The 23,092-nt window shown below is 47.1% G+C and overlaps 1 protein-coding gene across 2 annotated transcripts in view; it reads left to right on the top strand.

Moving 5' to 3' along the window:
- Nak (Numb-associated kinase) overlaps positions 1–23,092 on the top strand; it is a 65,366-nt gene that overhangs the window by 34,268 nt on the left and 8,006 nt on the right. For both annotated transcript variants that reach the window (XM_077672333.1, XM_077672337.1), the window contains exons 12-16: positions 1,086–1,461; positions 4,233–4,403; positions 9,260–9,450; positions 13,847–13,936; positions 14,765–14,842. In XM_077672333.1, coding sequence (XP_077528459.1) covers positions 1,086–1,461; positions 4,233–4,403; positions 9,260–9,450; positions 13,847–13,936; positions 14,765–14,842 — 906 coding nt within the window. The remainder of the gene's footprint in view (positions 1–1,085; positions 1,462–4,232; positions 4,404–9,259; positions 9,451–13,846; positions 13,937–14,764; positions 14,843–23,092) is intronic.

The raw sequence follows: 23,092 nt of genomic DNA, 5'->3' as shown, positions 1-23,092 counted from the left end.
TTTCACGTATGGTTCGGAAAACGTGAGAACGCGTGTCAGAAAATGTGAATCCTTTTAGACTTAAAAATTAGTGTGCTGCCCGCCACTTCCCCCAGTCCGCAGATATTCCGAATTTCCGTGTCACCAGGTTGGCAGGTATGCTAGTGTGCAGAACAGGCCAATAGAATGATCACATTGTTTCATACGGAGTATTGCTTAAGTGGCTGTTGAGTCCCTCTGCTATGCAGGATCACAGAATAACAGCCACAATCATCGATAATATTTCACTAGGTGTAGACTGTGAATTGTGGTACCATCTCGTAGAATTTACCGGACTTGTCAAGCAACCATCGTACACCAGACTAGTGTACCCCTTTGTGCGAGGTTTATTTGTTTCCGGCTTTTTAGCGCAGCTGATGTCGTGCACAAAGGCAAATCCAAGGGCATGTGCCATTTGGTTGAGCTCGAAAAGTTTATGTGGTGTATGGCATAGCCAGCCTTCCTTTGTTATTAGTAGGTTTCCCTTCGTTATTTGTATTCGTTATTGGATTTATTTGTGAATCCCTCGGTTATTTGTAGGTTTCAAATATTTGAAAGAATAGCGTACTTGGAGTGATAAAAGTGTACTACGAATCCAAGTGAATAGGAGGCACTATTCATGAATTACTCGAAGTTGCTATTCGAATTTCATGTAAGCATTCATGTAGGTGCACAAGTTTTTGGGTTGACACATTGTTGTGTAATTTTATCAAGTGTAGTTTCATGCCAGGGTCTGTGCAGAAACAAAGGAAGGAAGGGGATCACAGGTGTAGGTGTTGTGTCTAAGGGGCTGCTACTATGTACTGATAGAACTGAACATTGCATGAGAGATTTTCAACTGGAGGGTGGCACTGATGTTTGGGTTGTCCTAACAGAGTGGCTAGAGTGTGCAGGTTTATAGCAGCACTGGACCAAGAGTAGTGAAAGGTGCTGTGAGAAGCGGATGTCAGTTGAATTTCCTCTCTGAGCACACTAAAGGACAAAAAGTGGGTCCTAAAACTGGACGAAAACTGGGTCCTAACCGTTTCTTCCCCATTTTCTCCTCTCTGCCCCCTCCTCCTGTGCAGACTACGAGCGGAGCCCGTGTGCAGCGACGACACCGTTTGGGGCCAAGCCGGGCCTGCTTCCCCCGCCCCCCCAGGCGTCTGCGTCGGCCCCTTCCTCGGCCATCACCACGCCCAGCCAGCCCAGCCAGCCGGGCCCCAAGCTGGGCTCAAGCTCCCTGGAGGCCTTCTTCACGCCCTACGCGGCCGCCGAGGGCTTCGCCGGCGCAGCCACCACGCCCCAGGGCAGCAATGGGGGGGCGCCCTACCCCGGGGGGGCAGACCAGGTGCCCTTCTCGGCCGCAGCAGCCAACGGGCCCGTGGCTGTGGGCGGTTCCTCCTTTGTGCCGCCAGCGTCGACCTTGGCGACGGCGGCTGTGGTGCTGGCTGGACAGCAAGGGTCAGTGGCACCAGCGAGCCTTTCTTGCACTCTGCTCACTTAGGGGTCACAACCATTGCCGGAGTTTAGACGGCACTAATCTTATGGGTAGAAACTGGTGCCGCTGGCCACAGAGCCGTGCTGAGTTGCATAAAATTGGATGCCTGATGGACAAGGCATGACAGGCCTACTAGCATAGCTTGCCAATAATTTCCATAATCCCAGTTCTTTTTCTGGCTGTCTTTAAATATAATTTATAAAATTGGTAGAGTTAAGTGACACAGTGACAAAATGGCGTCTAGTAGTTTTGAGGTATCTGGAGTTTAGTATCAATTCCATAACTGATTGGGACAAGCCCTGTGAAATCTTGCGTGAATTCTGCAGGGTCAAACGCACCAAAACATAATTATTTCGCTGAGGCAGGAACTTGGTTTCATGTAAAATTATGGAAAAGTAGAGCCGTGAGCATTTACAATAAAAATAATCCACGTACTATTTCAGTTGCACTTATACTTTAAATCTGAACTAGCTGTGCAAGAAATCTTCTATACCAGACTCGTGCACTCCACACAGCTGTTGGATCTCGCTAAATTTTCATTAATAGTGAAGAGCTTGTCAAAGTAATTTAATGAGGAAAGGCTGTAGGGCATTTCATGTATGCTTTCTGTGGCTCCTCGTGGCTTCTCTGTACAGTGGGGGCTCTTTTATGCTAGTTACTGTTTAATACCTTTATTTTGGCTTGCGGGACTGCAAAATGTGGTGGAAATAAGGAATGACAGCAAAACGAACAAATCCAAACCTTTTTATTGCAAGAATTGTAGCGCTTTCCATTGGGCGAACAGGAGCACTTTTAACTGCACCCAAAGTGCTCTCGCGAGTTCTGGCGTCTTCCAGTGGTCGGGCAGGAGCAGGGGCGTTGTGTTTCATTGGTCGAGGAGGAGCACTTTTTTGGCGCCGAGAGCAGCCGAGAGCAGTTCTCGGTGCTCCGTCGTCAGTGGCGGAGTAACAGGGAACGCCGAGGAAGTCACATGACCTCTTTTACGTCATTTCTGGCTTTATCTCCAGGTGGCGGAGGAAAAATGGCGGAATCCAGCAGCCGCGATAGTCACTCAGTGCGTACGGCAGCAGCTAAGCGCGGCCGTCTGGACGATGCTGCTACTTTTAGATGATGAAAGCACCACAGATTCAAGCGCAAACTTATCATTGGACAGCAGCAGCGACTACGACGACGATTTGACATTGCATGAGTTTATGTTCGAGCACCTGTTCACCCCGCCGGAGCAGCGACCGAAGGTAGAGTCGTATCTGGAAAAGACGGCGGATGGTGTTATCATTCGCAGCTAATTTTTGGGAGATACGATGGTGACCCTATCATGGACATGAACATCCGCCTGGCTTCTTCATTCGTTGCCATGCGGAAAGCAGACACAAAACCACCGGCACGTATCTGGCAAAACTGGCGAGGAACAGCGTGCGGACAACACAAGCGCGCGAAATGCTCCGGGAAGCGAGAGCGGGAAAAGTTTGGTCACATGACTCTGGACATCACGCCCTCCCCCTCTTTTCACTGCTCCCGGAGCAGCGCTAATGTTTCATTCGCGGAACGAAAGCTCACGTCCCCGTTACTCCCGTGTGCTGCTCTGGCTGCTCGCTCCACTTGCTCCTGTTCTCCCAATGGAATTCGCCATTAGTCTCGACGTTAGGGTTCCTTGCTCCCTAGCCTCAGCATGCTGCAAAGGGTGTAGGCGTGTTTCAGCGCTGCTTCAGTGTCGCACTAAGAAGGTAGCTTTGCACCAAGCAGACCAGTTGAACCTCCTGCTGTTCAGCACTTCTGGTGTAGCTGTGTGCACTGTGGGCTATCTAGGACTATTCAATGTGGCCTTCGAATTTAATGCAGTGGGACTATTCTGCTCTGTTTATGCTGTTCAGGCAAAGCATGTTCCAAAAGCAACGAGAGTAAGCACCTCAAGAGTACACGGATTGGCACTCAACAGCTCCAGAGCACAGAAAAGGAGGCTGGTGGCATTTGCTTGGGAGCAGCGTAGAGTGGAAAGGGGAGGTCTAACGTGTCGCGGGGTCCTTCGATCAATCACGAACACCCCAGAAGTTAAACGTGCTTTCAAATCTTGAGCATGATTTTTTTTTTTTTTTCAAAATTTTTATTTTTTTCCTACCCAACATTTAGGGGACTTGCCATTTTCATGCAGCTTTGACAAAACTTGTTTTCTGTGTTTTCTGAACTAAACTTTTGTAAGACATGAGACAAGGTAGGTATCATTTCAATTCCGGCCTTAGAGCTTTTTAAAAAAAATTCAATTTGTAAAATACACTGAAAACAAAGTAAGTTCCTAAAGGATGGTGGTGGTGTTAACAAAAGCACAAAACAGCAACTGCTTACCCTTGTCTTGTACTATAGGCTCACCTGAGGCTACCTACAAAGGGGAAAAAAAATGGGTATCGCATTTTTAAATAGTTTTTCCGAGCTGCCACACGCATTTTTTCATTGTGGGTGGCATAACTTCATACACAGCTGCACTAGAATAACCAAATTTTGTTTGTATTTTAGTAGCGGTCTGGTTAAAAATGAGAGCAGTGGTCCGAAAATTGGCCCGTCAGCATAGCGTCCACCTTTTCGCCTTGTCTCAAAATAAGCTCACAGAGGGGGATTGGCCCCTTCTTTTCACCTCGACCCAATTTTTGAATGCCAAGCGGTACAGAGTGCTGCGCAACCTGTGAAAGGGTAGCTGTTGTGGGAGTGCTGTTCACGGTGTGCTGCTGCCGGCCGTGTGCAGGTTCCAGGCTCCTAACACCTCTGCGGACGGCACGAGTATGGGCCAGCCAGTGTTGGGGGCATCTTCCGAGTGCCTGCCGCCTGTCCTGACGACTCCCCCACCCTCGTCGCCCACACCGAGCCAGAGGAGCCACCATCGCCGCAATGTCAGCGACACCTCAGCCTTTGTCAAGTGAGTCCCGCCGCCCAAGTGATAGGCGTTGTTGAGACCTCTTACGGCTGCTGCTATTTTCATGGGCTGCCATTCACTGACATTTTCTGTTGAGTCAGTGCTTAACGGAGAAGTAGCATTAGTTCTGCTTGCCATGGAGTAGCCTGCCAATCAAGCTCTTCTTAAACGGTTACCAAATTTACTTGACGCTGACATGCACCTTTTTTCCCAGAAAAAGTGCCCCAAAATTAGAATCAAGTACAAACTGAAATTCCACGAACAGCCGTCTCTGTTGTTATCAGCATTGCACTGCAGCCGTGCTCACTAGCGTGTTGTCAGATTCCACGGTCTGGCCCCATGCAGTGTGCAGGTGTGTGTAAGGATCCGGAATGCTTCACAGTGGGGAACAAGCTGTCTATTTTTATGTGGAGGCCATGAAAAAACAGGTGCAGATAACAACTTTGCCCCAACACTGGGGGAAAAAGAGCTGTTGATTTACTGCTCAGTGGGTCTCTTTTTTTTTTTTTTTTTTTTTTTTTTGCATTGAAAGGAATTTTGTTTCGTGGCACTTGCTGGCAGAACTTTTTCTTTCCCCCCCCCCCCTCTCTCTCTCTCTCTATTTTTTCGGTTTGAATCGAGGGTTGCTGGCTGTATATTGATACAGGAGGGGTGAAGAGCTGTCTTAACAAAAAGCAATGTTGTGGCTTCCAGAAACACTGGACCCTCTGCTGATAATTTTTGCACCACTTCTTTCTTTTCTTTTTTTTTTTTCTTTCTTTTTTTTTTTTTTTTTTTTGACAAATCGTGTGTGCATAAGAAATGAGGGCATGTTAGAATCTTCTGATATGGTGCTTGTCTAGTACACCATTTGGAGAGGTATCCTGAAAAAGAAAAAAAAAAGAGGGCATTGGGCAAGGTAGACAAAAACTGACAGTCTTGTCTCCCCTGCCGATTTTCTTTTATTGTTGTATTAGTCATTTCTGTGTTTCTTAGGCGTGGAATTGTATTTGTATTGATGGTCATTTTAGCATGCTGCATTGCATCTTAATTTAGCTAACATTAAACTGGCATTTGTAGCTTATGGCTGGTTCTAATAAGCATCCAATCTTTATTACTGGTGAATCTTGTGTGGTTTTCGGTATTCGGTATTTCTATATCTGTAACAATGACAGAGCTATTGATAAGGGAGCACTGCTACAGTCTAGTCCACCTATAACAATATCCAAGTGCCAAGGAAATCCCATCGTTATAACCGATAATTGTTGTAAGTGGGTTGCGAAAGAAAAAGCTGAAACAGAGCTCAAAACATCTTATTCGCATGGAAGTGAGGTCGTACTACTATTTATTTGCAGAAAAAAATCCAGTTACTCAGCTTTGTTTACTGCACGCGAAGCTGCTGCACATCTCTTTCAAGAGCATCTATAGGTGCTTCACCTAGCTGAGCAAAGGGTCCTTGGTAGAAACGAAGACCCTGAGGGACTGTATCATGCGTTAGGCCTGCTGCTAAGACGCTACCTGAGTAGGCTGCCCAATCACGTCATCGGAGTTGTTACTGTCCGCAGCACGTATACACACAATGATCACCTCTTCAAAGAAACAGTGATGCACTCGGATGTTTCCAAAACACAGGCTCTGAAATCCCTTCCGCGGAAAAACAAAGGCGTTTGAAAAGGCACCCAGCCAAATTCAAAGCGGTGCGCAGCACGTGATACAACAAGCGAACGTGCATGCAGCGTGAGCAAGTGAGCGGGCGCGGGGATGAGGCCAAAGCGGTAGCGCCAGGAGGGAGATTCGGAAGGAAAACTGCTTCCCTCCTCCTCTCACTTCCTCGTAAGCGCAGTCGACTCGTTTTCTGAGGGGTGGCCGGGATACGAGGCGCATCGCGGCGCATGCCGTCAGTGCGGTTTTGTCGCAGAGAGCTGGCGGCAGCTCGCATTTTCGATGCACACTGTAACCGGATTCAATTGTCATATCCGATATCGCGGCACTGGAGCATTGTAATAAGCGGTTTATTTTCCCGTAGAACGCGTGCAAAAGCGATCGGCACCATAGTTGTTCATCGTTATATCCGATATAATGATACCGTTTATAACAATATAAGTGGGCTCGACTGTATAAAGAAATCTCGGTATTGGCACATTGTGTCTGTGAAACTACATTGCAGTTGACATGAAACCACATCTCAAAAAGTTCTTTACTGGTGCTTCTCATTGTTCATGTATCTCCCTCAGCAGCTAATTGGTCTGACCGTGCAGCTCACTTAGAGCTGCTTAGCTGTGCAAGGAGATAATGAAGAACGCCATCCGCAGAGAATGTTACGTAGTTTCAAGCAAAACTGTGTTGCCAAGGTATAAGTGCCCCACCCCGCTCCTGTAACGATAGTGCCATTTCACGCATGATGGGTTTCTGCATCAGGCAGCACACCCTTCACATGGCTGCTTTATTCCGCGAGCTTGTAATGCCCAAAGCTGTAGGCCTGCTTCTGAAGCACGGAGCAGGGAAGGGTTCACCCTGTATAAGCACCCAGAGAGACCTTGGTGGCTTTGTCGCAGAGCACATACAGTGTGGACCATTTATAACGTAACCGCTTATAGTGCGGGACCGGATATAACGTGGGTTTTTGTGACCACCGGTTTGCCTCCCATAGAACTCAATGCATAAACATACCGCTTAGGATGCGGTTGGCCGAAGCACAATACCGTTTATAGTGCAATTTTTCGGCGGCTCTGCTGATCGACCGGCGCAGCTGGGGCATTGTTTTAGGGTAGCAAAAGAAACAATAAAAAATTAAATTGGCCACCTGACGCAGCGCGCACCCCTTGCTCTCCTCTAACTTCGACACAGAGGGGGAAAAAAACACCCTTGAGTTCGCGTGTACGTAATAACCACAACTGTCCTTGTTTCATGCACTTCGGAAGATAGCGACCCCCCTCCCCATTTGCACGCGGCAAGTTGTTTCTATTAATCGTGCGCATTGGCATTGTGCGTGCTTTTCTCTCTCTCTCTCTCTCTCTCTCTCCCCCCCCCCGCCCCCCCCCCCCCCCCCCCCGTGCTCATGTCGACGATTCCGCGCTCGCGGTGGCTTCTTTGCGAGGCAGTGGGAGCAACATGATGACTTGCGCCAATGGGGAAACGCGCATCTAATGGCGGGAGATTCGAAGCGCTCCGAGCTGGCTAGCCGCGCCAGAGGTGTTTAGGCTTACCACTGCGGTATTTTTTGATGGGCGCTTTCACAAGGAGCGTGGATGGCAGTTTAAATTCCACCTTTCGCCCACATTATCAGCTCTTTTCTTGCATGATCATCTTCGCTTGCGCCTCGTGCGGCATTTCAGTGGCACAAGGGGTCGCTGGAGCTGCCTGCACCACTTCACGGCCAGTGCCGACACCATGTTGCTGCCTCTTACCGCACCGCACAAACCAGGCCAGTTGTATCCACACCGGTGTCGCTGCGCCTGCGATGTGCACTGCACGTTTTTGCGAGAAATCGCTCCATGCGGTTCACGCTTTAGAACGTTGTGCAGATTAGCCACCGCTCTTTCCCTCTCCGAACAAGCGAGCCGCGCGAAGCTGAAAATTTCCACCACCAGTACGTTGCGCTGATAAGCAGCCGCCTTCGGCATCGTGAACACAAGGTGGGGCAAAAAAAAAAAAAAAAAATCCCACTGGTGTTCTTATTATGTCCTGCAGCATCTATTCATAGACGCTAAAAATACAGCCATGGTCTTTCAAAACACAACGCAAGTTAAAGCCGCGCTCGCTGTTTGTAAGACCGCACTTTTGCCATGTGTAAGACCCTGCCGCAGCGGCTGATGTTAAAAATAATACGAAATAAGACCCGTGCCTTCGTCTTTAAGTGCTGTGCGTTCGAGTGATGATAAATATAGGATGACTTGAGAGGTAGATGGCGATGTGGTTGGATTCCCGCATGTTTTGGTTACAGGGCGGTAACGCTTATAGTGCGGATTTTTGCGGCTTTCGTGACATGTTATAAGCGGTCTACACTGTACAACCTTCCAGCTTCTTTGCACAGTATGCGTGGTTTAGTTGGCTTTTCCACGTATTTGCAAAGCTATGCGGGAGAGTTACATGCAGGACAAGCATATCAGAATCTTCTGAGCACACAGTGTGTCGCATCATCACTGCCATTCTTCTCTTTGTTAGGTCTCACATCACTTTCACTAGCCCACTAGTGGTTCCTGACGCTTGTCATTTTTTCTGTCGTATGATGCGCAATAATATTGAATTCTGAATCTATCCCATCCAAGTGGAATCAGAACATTACTGTGCACCAATCAGAGTGTTACCACTGCTACATAGCGTGGGCCTGAGGAAACATTTTGTTTATTGGGACATGGCCACACTTGGGCAACACCGGCCCTAATGACAGAGGGCTGAAAACAGCTGAAACTCCTTCATAGCCGCCAGGTGGTGCAGCCACATGTCACATCGTTTGCTGTTGTGTTTTTCCTGTTGCCGCCAGAAACAGCAGCAACAGTTACAATAGACAACATCCATGAAAGAATAACCACCCCAACCTCCCGTCGTTTGAAAAAAAAAAAAAAAAGAAAGAAAGAAAGAAAGAAAGGAGCTTCCAGCACGGACTTACTGTCCGTGCTGCAACGCCACCATCAGTGGTGCCTAAGGTGTGTTGCAGCTCAGGGAGAACCTTGGTAGTTGGATGTTAGTTCAAGGAGCTGTGCTTTCATGGCAGGCTGTGACTTCTCAGATGCTTGACCGCATGTGTTTGTGTATGGTGGTGATCATGCTGGACATGCCACTGCCACTGAACTTGAATTGACACCTGATTCGTTTTTTTGTCACTGAGGTGGTGGGCAGAGCATGAAGTGACCTGTGTGCTGCCGCGGGTGGTCGCACAGGCCGTTTGTGCAGGAGACCTCCCAGTTCCTGGCGCCCTTTGAGGTCTCTCTAGGCCGGGCACCGTCCCCGCAGGAGAGCAACCCCCACTGGAACCCCTTCGCTGAGCCCCCTGCTGCAGTGGACCCCACAGACCCCGAGGACCACTTGTTCGGCCAGGAGTTTGACAAGATACGCCGGGGCTCGCAGAGCAGTAAGTGCCCTCTCGTCTTGTGTGCGGTCCTTCAGGTGAACAGAGGCGCGCAATCTGCACCCGGGCAGTGGTGGTGAGCTAGGCCGGTTAATGCATTTTGAGGGGTAGAACAAACAGCACATAGACAGGACATGAAAGAAGCGAGACAGGATGGTGCGCCTCCTCATCCTATCCCACTTTAAATCCCATCACTGTGCTGTTCGTTCCACTGTTCTACCTGATTCCAGAGCCGCTGTCTGGAGCACTGCAGCACAACCACATGCCAGGGGCTGTTGGGAGTAGTTTTAAACAGCTCCGTTTGCCCAGTCGATGACGCCAAAGATGGGCCCGTGCAGCCCGGCGGGAGGGAGCATCTATGCAATCAAAGGGACACTGAAGTCAAAATACAAGTTGCTCTAAACCGATAGATTGAGCTCACTGAGAACACAAATATACCACTCCTACGTGTAGCTTTTTTGAAAAACTAAGGTATAAAATAGCGAAAATTTGAAGATAGGTGCTGCCGCAACTGGCTACAGCGGGCAGCGTGCACTGGAAGTGCTTAAATCATCTGACTTTCCTGGCTGCCGCTGGATGGCGCTACTCATTCATACTTTGGGCGGCAGTACTGCTTCCCGGGTGCTTCTCAAACATTTGAAGGTTTCAAAGCTAATGCAATTTTTAGAGGTGGGCGATGCTTGGGGTCTTTTAGTAAACTCGGCATTTCAACCCATAAGGAAGTGGGCTATATTCTGGGTTAGGCATTTTATTGGAACTTAAAGGGGTCATGAAAGAGGCTTGGCCGATACATGGGTGTTCACATTTTTAGGTGAATCAATGTTCTAGTAATTACGTCCTTCAATAATTTTGTTGAAGCAATGAGTATTACTGGAGTTGTTGCAAATCAAAACAGCACGTTTTTGCCCCGGTGTGTTTTCACCTTGTCTCGTGTTTCTGCTCGCCCTCTTCGAGTGCTCCGCTCGGATTTGCCCATGATGCCTCACTTCTTGATCACGTCTGCAACAACATCCAGTTCCACGCATCTGCTACTGCAATAGTTCTGCACCACAAGCATCGCTTTGGAACGGGGCCGTCTTACTTTCTGAGCTCCATTTGCGCCGTATTTATTTTTATCATCCTGCTTATGAATCACGCACACCGCAACTCGACTGGGAAAGCTGGCAGAAGGAATGGGGCGGGACTTTTGCGCTCCCGCACCATGCCGAAAGATAGCGCGAAAAGAGAATGGCCCTGTCAGTCACCACGCAGACGTGGTGACGCCGTGGGTTGGTACGTATTTGAGTCTAAAATATGTGAGCGTTTTTACTAAAGAATCGCCTCAAAATTGGTTAAAGTGAGCACGTACATGCATTCCGAACCGATGCCAGTTTATATGATGTTTAATTGGCCGCTCGTTCGCGCCAATGTCGAGCTTGGTCGTGTAGTAGTGACACAATGCACATGCGTACACAGGCAGTAGTGGCATTCCCCTCCGTTATTCTGATCAGTTGTAAAGATGTATAACCGTAACAAAAAAAAGCAGCCGAAATGTTGCACGATACAGTGCAGGGCCGTTCCTTTCTAGCGTGCATCGTGCAATCGATCTCCCCTGAATCGATCTCCCCTGAATCTATTTCCCCGGAAACTTCTACGCGGCCCTGCATTTATCAACTAGATGAGTACATCGTAACCTATATGCGAGTGGTTTCGGAAGAGTAGTGCGAGTTTTGGGGCCGAGCCTGCCCCTTTGTTCTACCCTGCATTTGATCGCACAAAGCAATTAATCCACCCGCGCTCGTTCTCTTATCTCCTAGAGGCCTTTTTCTCTCTATAAAGGCTGTTCGTTCATTTTTTTACATGCTCAGTACTGGCAGTTGCGATGTGTGGAAGGTTTGGTTGCCGGCCGCAGCCCTACATTCCCCCAGCCCCAAAGCTATACCTTGTGTCTTTTTTGAGTGGATGGAAGAAAACTATATGTAATCTATATAAAGACATACCAATTTCGCGAAATACACAATAAATATTTCTTCCTCTGAGAGAACAATTGAATTTTTCTGTATACAAAGCACGAGTTCAAAACTGAACTAATCGTGCCAATGACTTCAACGATGTATTGACGTTTGATATGGTAGTTCCACAGTTCAATCAAAAAGTTCAGATTTGAATTCATGTATGAGATGCAAACCATGCCTCTTGAAAAACCACCCCAGAAAAAGAAAAAACAAGACCCTGCCAGAATTCAAACCCGCCACACTGACCGAGTGGGAGTGACGATTTAGACCGCTGTGCCCCAACAGGGCGTTCACATTTTCAGTAAGTGCCCTCTCGTCTTGTGTGCAGTCCTTCGGGTGAACAGAGGTGCACAATCTGCACCCGGACAGCGGTGGTGAGCGAGGCCGGTTCATGCATTTCGAGTGGCAGAACAAACGGCACACAGACGGGACATGAAAGAAAGCGAGACAGGATGCTGTGCCTCCTCATCCTGTCCCACTTAGATCGCATCCTTATGCTGTTCATTCTGCTGTTCCACCTGATTCCAGAGCCAGGAGGGGAAAAAACTTGTATACTAGATAGCTACCCTCCCTTCATGTAACGTCAATGTTTCCTATTTGGTTTCAAGAATTCCTGACTAGTAAACTGAAGTTATTGAATGGCGCTTGCGCAGTAGGGTTCCCTGCAGCCCCCACCTTAGCTGATCACTGGCAACTGCACTGTTTCGGAGCAGAACAAGCGATCGCAAAAGTGTGCCTATCTGCGACTGCGATTTCGCACTGCGGGATAGTGCTTGCCGTACTTGCGCTTTATGCTAAAAACTTTGGCAGATCTTGGTTCCTTGTTGATATTGATTCCTCCGGCTGACTGGTTTTGCCGGCGTCTTCGGTCGGTGAGCCAGTCCCACTACACGGTCTTTTGATGGGCCAACTTGTTTGTGTCGGCATTGCCATCGCGGTCTGCCAACTGGGTTCGCGGCATCGCCGTCGTGTCGTCGTCGTGCCGTCGTCGTGTCTGCCTACCGTGAGCACGCCTTAACAAGAAGCATGGTAATAGAGTAAAAAAGATATAGATGAACACAATAGCGTGTCAGCACGCTGCATGAAGCACTAACCAAAGGTGCTGACGCTAAGCAAACGACGCTTCTTGCCGGAAGTGCGAGAAAAAGCCGTCCAACGGCAGGATTTCTGCTTCGTGACACGCATGGGAGTATCGATGATGTACATGTGTTTAAATGGCGGTGTCCAAAAACACGCAGGAAAAGGCGGGAAACTGGCGAAAAACTTTGCAATGAAAATGTGAGCTTTCCGCTGCACATAAAAAAGTTACACAGTCTAGTCCACTTATAACAATATCCAACTGCCAAGGAAATCCCATCGTTGTAACCGATAATTGTCATAAGCGGGTTGCGAAAAAAAAAAAGACGAAACAGAGCTTAGACCATTTCATTCGCATGAAAGCAAGGTCGTAATACTACTCATTTGCAGCGAAGAAACCATAGCTGGTCAGCTTTGTCTCCACGCAAAGCTGCTACACATCTTTTTCAAGAGCATCTATACGGGCTTCACCTGGCTGAGCGAAAGGTCCTTGGCAGAAACGAAGTCCCTGAGGGACTGAATCATGTGTTGGGCCTACTGCGAAGACACTGCCTGAGTAGGCTGCACAACTGTGTCGCCAGAGTGGTCACTGTCACTGCTGTCCGCAGCATATATCCGCACAACGATTGCCTTTTCAGTGAGGCACTTGGACGTTTCCAAACATTGACCCTGACGTTGCATCCGCGAAAAGACTGGCAATTGAAGAGGCACCCAGTCAAATTCAAAGAGATGCGCACGTGACACAACAAGCGAATGCGCGAGCGAGCGGTGCGAGGTTGGCGCGGTCGCAAGCGGGCGTGAGAACCATGCCAAAGCAGCAGCGCCGGGAGAGGGGAAAACTGCTCTCCTCCTCCCTCACCTTGTCATAAGTGGTGCAGTCGACTCGTTTTCCGAGGGATGGAAGGGATGCGAGACGCATCGCGGCTTGCTGCGCATGCCGACAGCCGACGGCAGCTCGCATTTTCGGTGCCTACTGTGACTGAACTGATATCGCGGCACTGGAGCATGGTAATAAACGGTTTATTTTACCATAGAAAGCTTACAAAAGTGGACGGTGCCATAGGTGTTCATCGTTATATCCGATATAATGTTATAGACGGTATAGCTATAAGCGGACTTGACTGTACTTGGCACGGATGACATTGAGCACCCAATCTAACGACTGCGCTTGTTCATTTAGTGTGCTCAAAATGCCTTTCGGGACCCCTTTAATGGTAGCTGTTTCTGTTCCTGTAGGGGCAGTAAAGTGTGTATTCGTGAGGCTCAGTGCTTGCTACATCTGCAGAATGCTTGGGAAAAGTGTGCTTTTTGACTTTCTTCTTGTGCAGGCATATCCAATGTGAAAAGTCGCGAGAGTCTAGTCATGAGCAGTGGAGACCTGGTGGATCCATTTGGGGCTGCTCCTTTCAACCGCTCAGGTGAGGGAGCCGTGCATTTTTTTGTCTGAGCGTGGGTGGGTGGGTGAGTGGCGGGGGGGGAGGGGGTAATGGATTACTCCACGTCAGCAGGGAGGGAAGCTAATATACTTCTTCCCATGCTTATGTAATGCTTCTGCCGCTATTAACGTGCTGAAGAAGAGCAAACCACCTTATTGTCTTTTATTTTGTTACTTTATCCTGTTAGTCATGCCTTCTCAGAAAGGGCTGTTGTCACCTGCTAATCTGTAGCCTTTCTATAAAACTTCGGTGGGGCAACCAATGACTGCCAGAGTTTCATCAGGTGTTTTACCTGCTTGCTGTAATTGGGTGCCTCACGAGTTGAGTTGAGCCATAAAAGAACGAAAAACATGAAAACACTTGTTGGGCATACCCATTAGTGGAGTTTAGAGTTCAGTGTGCAGTTGGCATAAATGTTTTTTGTTGTTGTTCGGATATTATGAATGAGCTTGTCCCCTTACCGTCGACAGATTTTTTTTTTTTTTTCGTACTATTTGGAGGCACCCATTGGGAACTTCGTGCCAAGCTTGACTGTAATGTACAGCAGCTGGAACAACCTTAAGTTATATAGCCATGCTCTACATTCTGGAAAATGCCTGGTGCAATTGTCTGGTGTTGCCAACTGGTCCTTTTGGCCCAGAGAACAGCAGCTAGGCTTTGGGGGCTAGAATTTGGGGCAGTGGAAATGGGGATGCCGGGAAGCAGATCTGCTCCTTCATTGAGTATAGGTCGAGTCGGCGTTTCAGAGCGAAAGGGGAAAGGTCAGAGTTGAGGGGCTAGTCACCAAAGCTGCCGAGTGTTTTCCTCCAGGTAAACCGGGACGCGCGAGGAACTCCTCGGGGAAGACTTTGCTGCCCCATCTGTCCGCCATTCCATCCCAGCCTGGAGGTAATCCCTGGCGCTAATTTCTTCTGCCACCAGCACCACTGCTGCTCTGACTGCTCAACTACCATCTTCTGGCATGGGTGTTATGTATGGCTCGGGTTTGTGATGGTTGTCGTGCCTTGCACTGTTTGCACTAACATAGCTGTGGAGAGGAATTTTGTTCGTGATTACACTAGTCAAGATTCAAAGCCAAGTGGGCACATCTTTGTCAAGCAAACACTAGGCCTCTTCAATTTACCGAACGTAGGTAGCCCGCAGACAGCCCAAGGTAGAGGTGCCGTAGTAATGCATTGGAGGAAGGAATGCCAGGTGGCATTCGTAGCGGTCTGACTGCGTCTTGGACTGGTAATCGAAAAGGCTCACTGGGTGCTGGGACAGCAAGGTGCCCTTGGAATAGAATTGAACGAGGAAGCATCAAGTTTCGGCTGCCTACCTCGTCGTTACCTCGTTGATAGTCTCTACAGACAGTTGTGCACACTAGAAGGGACATGCGAGGCGAAGGATGGCACTATCTGTTCTAGGGCTGTTTTCAAAATTTTCATCTTTGCTTGCTGTGTCGTTCTTGAGCCTTGTACTGTTACTCGATGAAAAGCTCATGCCAAACTCGCGAATGTGGTTAGTGCAAAGGGCTTGTGAGCAATTTGTGGCGACCTTAAAAATATCAAATGTACCGTATTTATACGATTGTAGGTCGACCTTTTTTTCAAATTTAACAATCCATTGTTGGGGGGTCAACTTAGAATCGAAATTGAACCGTCGACCACCAGTAACGGCAAGAGAAACGAGAAATCGGGGGTGCTACGAGGTGGGGACAGCTTTGCACCCTCGTTCCCATGGTTATGGTCTAAAGTGTGAACCATATGGGGCATTTCCTGCTCGCGAAAATGGCCGCGCTGACGCTGCCGTGAATACCACCCGCATGCTACGCGATCGGTGGCGGCAACATGGCGGCGTCACCAGCCGCGAAGAGGTGCGCGTAGCACCAGTGACCGCTTAAGACATCACTGAAGGCACAAACGAAGGCGTTTGTGCAGGAAAGGAGCTGATGATGTGGTTGAAAACGACACTATAAAGCATCATCTGCGCCGCTAGGGAAAGCGCCAATCAAATATCCGCCACCATGGTAAGCCTAAACATCTCCGGCGGCGCCAGCCGGCTGTCCCGAGCACTTTCAAACTGCCGCCATGAAGAGCATGCCTCCCCATTGGGGCAAGTCGTCAGGCTCCTTTCACTGCCGCGCTCGTCACGCGTCATACCGAGGTAGAACTTAGAAGCAGTAGAAGCTGCCGTGCGCGCGAAGTCGTTGACACGGGTGTCAAAAAGTTGCCCGCGCTATGCCGACGCGCAAGAATCGCATGCAAAAGCACGTGCAAAAACGCGTCAAGAAGCGTTTTATTCGTCTCTAATAAACAAAATGAGTATTAGCGAATCCCTTGATTCAATGCGTGGCGCTAACGCACGAGGTCGCGGGTTCGATTCCCGGCCGCGGCGGCCGCTTTTCTGATGGAGGCGAAAAGCAAAAATGCCCGTGTGTACGAGATTTCGGCGCACGATAAAGATCCCCAGGTGGTCAAAATTAATCCGGAGCCCTCCACTACGGCGCGCCTCATCGCCTGCGTTGCGTCGGCGCGTTAAACCCCACAATCAATCAATCAATGCGTGGCGCTAACGTAGCCCAAATCATATCACATTGTTCAGTACACTTCTGAACGCGATGGTGGGAGGTTAGTCGCTCAAAAGTAAATCGCGCGCGGCCGCTTCTGTCAGCCGCCATGTTTGTTTTGGTATCGCGCGGCAGTGGCCACTGCCAGTTGCTTCGATGGTTGTCATCTCGCAGCGAATGTATTCTTTTCGCTCAACCCACAGCGCATGGTTATTCCGGGTGCTTACACAAAAGCTTTTCTTTTTTTAACATCTACCACACATACCGCAAGCGCACGGCTCTTGTGGGAGCATCGATCATTGATGGTAGAGCCGCCATGTGGGTTGACGGAAGAGCTTCTCTTTGTGATAGTTTTCTAGGCGAAGCTCGCTTTTTTGAGAGAGAGAGATAGAGAGATGCGATTTTCGGGGGTTCGACCTACATTCCAGTCGACTTACAATCGTGTAGTGTAAATACGGTACCTATGTAGCTATATTGTTTAGGACTTTGCCTTTAAGTATACCATGGCTGTGAAGTGTTGGGATTACACTGATGGGGTGCTTAGGTTGTCCTCTGCAGTGAAACCTTTGTGAGTCTCCATTTTTGTGAGGTTTTGCTTTGTCTGTCAGCCTGTTTCGTGGAGCGTTAAAGTGTGCTATGCTTTTACAAGATAGTGTGAAAGTTTTCAGTGGGGCATAAAACCAGTTTATCCTTTCTCGAATCAGGTGTTTGTTAAAGGAGTGGCTAGTTTTTCTTCTCTTTTTTCTTCTTCATTTTTTAAATAACAGCATAATTGTCATTTTTAATACCACAAATAATTTATCAAAAATCAGAAGGATAAGTATGTATTAGAACATTTCATAGCACAGATGTCAGGGCTCCGTTTTCTATCTTCATAACAATTAAACCTATATTGTTGAAGTATTAACCTAATTTAAGTTATTCCTGGAAACATTTGTGCACCCATCATGTGCTGCTGCCAAACAAGATGCTGCAGGTACAATATCCAGCTATGGCTGTCGTTTTCCTAAAAACAGCAATCATGGCTGAGAATCGAAAAACAAAAAACACCCCGTGCATAGGTGGCTCTGGTGCATGTTAGGACCCCAGGTAGTGTGAATTAATCCACAGCCCTCCAGTACAGTCTACCTCAGAAGGCAGGTGCATGTTTGGTGCAACGTATGTAAAAAAAGTTTTGTGCAAGTAGTCTTTTAATGATTGAGTGCACTCCATTTTTCAGGCAAGTTTGTGTGTAATTGCAATTTTTGGCAACCTGCTTAATCTGTTGAGCAAAACATTCACTTTGTCGGCTGCCAGTCGCAAGACTTTCCTTTTGTTGCAAAATCATTTTGAGCAAGAGAAAGTTCTTGAAACTTGTTGCCTGAAGAGGTCCTGAGCACCCTTCACCATTGCTGTGGAGTACACGAGGTTGCACACAGTATTGTTTGAGTGATCTCCTCCTGCAAGAATTTTTTCTAATGCGATCAGTATTGAGAGAGGGATATTCATCTGGGGTGTTGTTGAGCACACATCATGATTGTGCAAGTTTATTTACCACGTTCAAAGCGTGTTTCAGGGCTCCTTTAATGTACCTGTTGTGCAAATAACTGTCTAATATCACAAATAACTTTATAAAAATCAACCGTTTCCCTTAGAGCACAAAATATCGTCATTAATATCATTCAGGAGAAAAATCAAGTATTTCTATGCCCTTCATGTGTAGTTACTTTTACCCTTGAAGTTATTAAGCAGAAATAAGCGAGAATGTTGGGCTGTTTCACAAAGGTACTTTTTAAAAGAGTGCACACAGATGAAAATTCTCATTGCTTCAAATACTGAACGCGAGCTGTACGAACTCCATATGTGCTACATTATAAGTGTTTCGCTACTTGGGGTGATCAGTTTGATTTCTGGCTAGAATACTTAGGTAGCAGTATTCCACCAGGAGTAGTTGGAGAGCTGTGGTAAAGGCCTCCATCCTGCAGTGGACTTAGATAGGCCCATGATGATGTTGGGAAACCATTGCACTTGCACGCCTGCCTGCTGCATGCATTGTCTTGGTACTTTTGGCACCCGCAGCTGTGCTCTGTGGCGTGCAGGTGTAGCCTGTCTGTTTGGCGCTTGTCTTTGTATCGAATAGCATGCTCGATGGCGGCTGCATGGAAGAGCTGCTGGTTGTCTGGTGGATTACCTAACCTGCGGTGGTGGGAAGAATTGTTCAGCCAGTGGAAGATGTTTTTGCCTTTTTTTTTCCAATGTTTTGTGTGGATATTGTTTACCTTTAATGTGCTGATGTGTTGTCTCGAGGTAGTGTTTTCTTCATGCTGTAGAGGGAGAGTTCACTGTAAGAGATTTTTCCCGTTTCTTTAAAGGGGTACTGACACCAATTTTTAGTTTTAATATATTATTACACGGTTCGCTTCATTTCCTCAGCAGTATACCCTGGCTGAAATAGTATGAGCGGCCTGCTATGCGTGGAACATACTTCATCTTGATCTGATTTATCGCTCCTACGGAACAGCACGCGGAGCGGTACACAGCAATGGGACATCAGCGTGACATCACTCTGTGAGAGGAAAAGAAGTGACGTAGCTGTCTGCCTCCGACGCTCGTAACGCTCGTCAGAAACTCGTGACGTCACTTCACGCGCGCAGCCTGGCGAGCGGCGATTGGGCACTGGCACATTCACAAAGTAATACACGTGTACCCAGAGCTACAGGCATAACCGCTGCCCAGAAAGAAACTCTTGCCAAAAATAAAGTTCCACATGCGGGAAAGGGGCCGATAGTAAAGCTCAGAATTGCAACAGAAGGCGCCATCAAGTCTTATTGAGAGTGGTAATCAAATTTCCGCCGCAGTGCTAGGCCTAACGCCTTCGGGCAGCTCGTCCGCTCAGCCAGCTCAGCTCCGGCGGCGTGGCTGTCGAAACAACGCCTTCTCCGGCCTTAGCGGTGTTTTGACGTCCGCACAGAATGGGGAGGTAATTCCGTGATTCTGTCACACGCGCCTTTTGGCCAGGCTCAAAGCGCGGGAAACCAAAAGAGACGATTTTCAGGCCGTTCAATGTAATTAATTATCGCGTCCTCAAGTATTTAAAGTGCTACTTCGGGTTCACCGGGCCGTTAAGCATTGATAAAATCAGTAAAAAAGGAACACAAAATTTTGGCGTCACACTCCTTTAAGGGGCACCGTCAAACAATCACAGTGGGGACAGCTTGTTTTCACAAAACTGTACACAGACAAAAGCAGACATCCTGTCAAAGCAACTCACCAGGACCTGTTTAATATTTCCCTTTATGGAACAAGTGATACGGGCAAAGGATACTGGCAAAATGTATATAAAACGAAATCTGTATTGGCTCAACCTTGCCACATTCCGTAAATAAGTGATAATATTCGTCAGTCTTTTCTGCATTTATTTTTTGCATGGTTTTTTGTTTGTTTTTGTTTTGTTTTCATAATTTCCATTTTTAGGGCCTAAACATATTTTGAGCTGTGGCTGTCCAGCGACTTTTTCTTGGGCTGCACAATTTTTGGGCTACAGGGTGAGCAACCGGTGGCTGTGTCAGATTTCATACTTCATTTGGTTAACACAGTCTCACATAAGAGCCCATGACAGTGCACCACATCTTTAGCATTTGCTTCCCAATAATACCTTTCTCAAGAGCCTGCACTATCAGATCAAATTGTTGTAACTAATAATGGCAAGTTCTGTCTTTATAGTAAGTTGGTTCTTTTGCCAGGTAGCAGATTTTACAGCTTACAGTGCTGCAGTTGTTCATTATATCAAATACAAAAAGCTATTAGCAGGTTGGACTGCGTAGGTAGTTATTGCCCTGCGCTTATTTTACAAAGAATATGCATGAGACACATTTCCTCAGTCTTTCTTTCAAAAATACACTAAATGTGAATGGCCAAGGTGGCTTTTCGGCAATGCACCATACAAATCTGGCTGTGTGAGGTGCATCCCCGAAAAAAGTGGGAGGCCTGTGTCCCGTATGCTTAATCGCGGAGGTTGTGGCAGCAGACGAGCTAAGGTGGGGGTGGCATGACCGTCTACTGAGGCGTGGCTGTTCGTGCCCTCGGTCTGTTTCTCTCATTTCACGAGCAGTGCAGCAAGTGGAAATGTTGAGTGCTGGCTATGGTTTGGGCACTGCAAGGTCTTATTCCTGTCTTGGGTGCCAACACAGCTTAATTAAAAAGTTGACGTGCTGTGATGAGTGTTAGGTACTCGTTAATGTTTAATGAATCAGCTTTGCGTGCGTGTATCTGTTTTTATTCCGTCTGGCACATTGCGGAATTTGAGCTAAGTGGCATTAACGGTGGGTGTGCCCATATGCACTGGCGTGTATGTGTGTGGGCGCGTGCGCTTTTTTTTTTTATCTTCTGTAATGGTAGCATAGGGCTTACTCTTTTCCTGTCATGGGAAACTCTTTAAGACTGCACCAATATTACTGCTAGCATTTATTTAATTGCATAATTTTTTGCAATTCTGTTTTCTGTGCTAACCACTTTTTTCACCAAAGCTTAGGTTTCTTTTTATGTGTTCATTTAGTTGGAGAGCAAAAAAATCACGCTGATCGGTAGGAATACTCGAAGCACCTTCCAACAGGGAGTGTGAGGCTTTCAGCAATGTGAGGTCTCAGTTGGGGAAAGTGAATGTTAATTTCCTTCGTATAAGCAAAAAACATGCATACAGACATGCAGGAGAGACCTAGTCAACAGGGCGATGCAGCCTCAGCCGTACCTTCCTCTTTTCTATGTTCTTGCACAAGCTCTAAGGACGTATGCAGTCATCACTCCTTCGTCGTCCTAGCATTGTGGCATACCATATGTGCCCGCATAGTGAGCACTCCTCGTTCCTTCTGAAGCTGTGAAAATTGCAGACGCATCTTTTTGCCGCCGATAGTTTTGCCCATTTATTTTGCTGTCCTTTTTTCACCCCAGTATTAGCCATGTGGTTTTATACTGGCTGTGTCCTATGCGCCATTCATTAGTTGCTGATGGAGTTGGGAGTGTCGCAACTATTGCCTTAATAGGAACAGGAAAAAAGCTAATCATTGTACAAACGTCTCATATAACTACAAAGTATTTTACGAGTTTTACCGTGCCTCGGATTGTTCCAGTCGGAATCAGGACAGCTGGAGTTTATAGAAAATTTGGAGAATACAGGGAATTTGTCAAGTGATAAGCATATGATTAGCCGAAAAAATATAGTCTAAACTATGCGGTATACTATAATATGCAGTATCCTTTGCATGCTTAGCTCCCTGGGGCACACCAATTTTTCGAGTCAACATATACTCGGCGTTGTGATCAATTGTTTGATCAGTTAATGAGTTGGTCTTTTGGGTGTTTTGTGGGGAAGCAGTGCGTTAGAAGTGCCTTAAAGCAAATACTACATTCCCAAAAAGTGCTACAAATTATACCAAATTCTTTTTTTATATTACAGACGCGACTTAAAAATGGCTGAATTGAAGATTTTACTTTTATCTGGTGAAAATTATGAGGTCATCTCCCTAGGTAGGACTTGATTGACCTCCGATGCTGGTAATGTGGTTCTGTGCAGTGGTGTTTGCAAGCTTTCTCTGCTTGTTTTAGTTTTTCTTTGGCATTCCACTAGTTCACCACCGTACCACACGTCTGCTTCATTGCACTGCACTGCACACCGTTAGGCATAGTGTGCATGTCACTGCAACTGTAAGTGACATCACTAGTGACATCACTTTCAGTCACGGTATCAATAATATAAAATTAGGTCCGTCTGCAAAGGGTTCTGTCATTAGGTTAATCAAAAGTTTACTTTGCCCAAGTCTTTATTTAGTGACAATGCTTTGCCCTGACGGAGAAAGAGCTGTTAATGTAGTACCGGGTCCTGTGCCCTTAGAAGGCGGTTATTATAACCACCTTTGTGACCCCTTTAAGGGGGGGCCCATAAGTCTTAAAACAACTTCTTTTAATTTTCAAGTAAACTCCGTGAAACTTGTCAGTTTTGCTGCTTTTGCCAATTAGTTCCCAAAATCAGAGATAATTAGCCATTTTTGGAAGAACAATAGACAAAACAGTGCTTGTCATAAAAGGGTAGTCGTCATATTTCTTAATACTATGAATCCTGGTGAATCCAATAGGAAGTGGTTTTTTTTATGTATCACCGGGAACTAATTTTACAGCTCGTTAAACTTGTTGGCACCAGGGCAAGGAACCATTTCAAACACCATAGTTTAATGAGCTGTAAAACTGGGTCCAAGCGATGCACCAAAAAACCGCTTCCTATAGGGCAGTCACCAGATTTCATAGTATATTAGGAAATATGGAGATTACAGTTTTATGACCAACACTGTTTTGTCTATTGTTCCTCCAAAAATGGCTAATTATCTCTAATTATCGTGGGAACTAATTGGCTGACTCAAAAAATAGTGGCATATTTGAAAGGAGTGGGGTAAAAAGCAGCAAGACTTACAAGTTTTACGTAGTTTACTTAAAAATGCAAAAGAGTTGTTTTATGACCCACTTCCCCCCTATGCGCTGTTCTTTTTATTAGTGTTTTTAAACTTTTCTCCCCTTTTGTTGATGTCCGTACACGCACAAAATTTTTTTCAGATTTTGCGTAT

Source organism: Haemaphysalis longicornis, unplaced genomic scaffold (assembly GCF_048455015.1).
Source record: "Haemaphysalis longicornis isolate Haplotype H1 unplaced genomic scaffold, Haemaphysalis longicornis Haplotype H1 scaffold_1, whole genome shotgun sequence".
NCBI lineage: Eukaryota > Metazoa > Arthropoda > Arachnida > Ixodida > Ixodidae > Haemaphysalis > Haemaphysalis longicornis.
The sequence above is the reverse complement of the archived record's forward strand: the minus strand, read 5'-3'. Positions and strand labels throughout refer to the sequence as shown.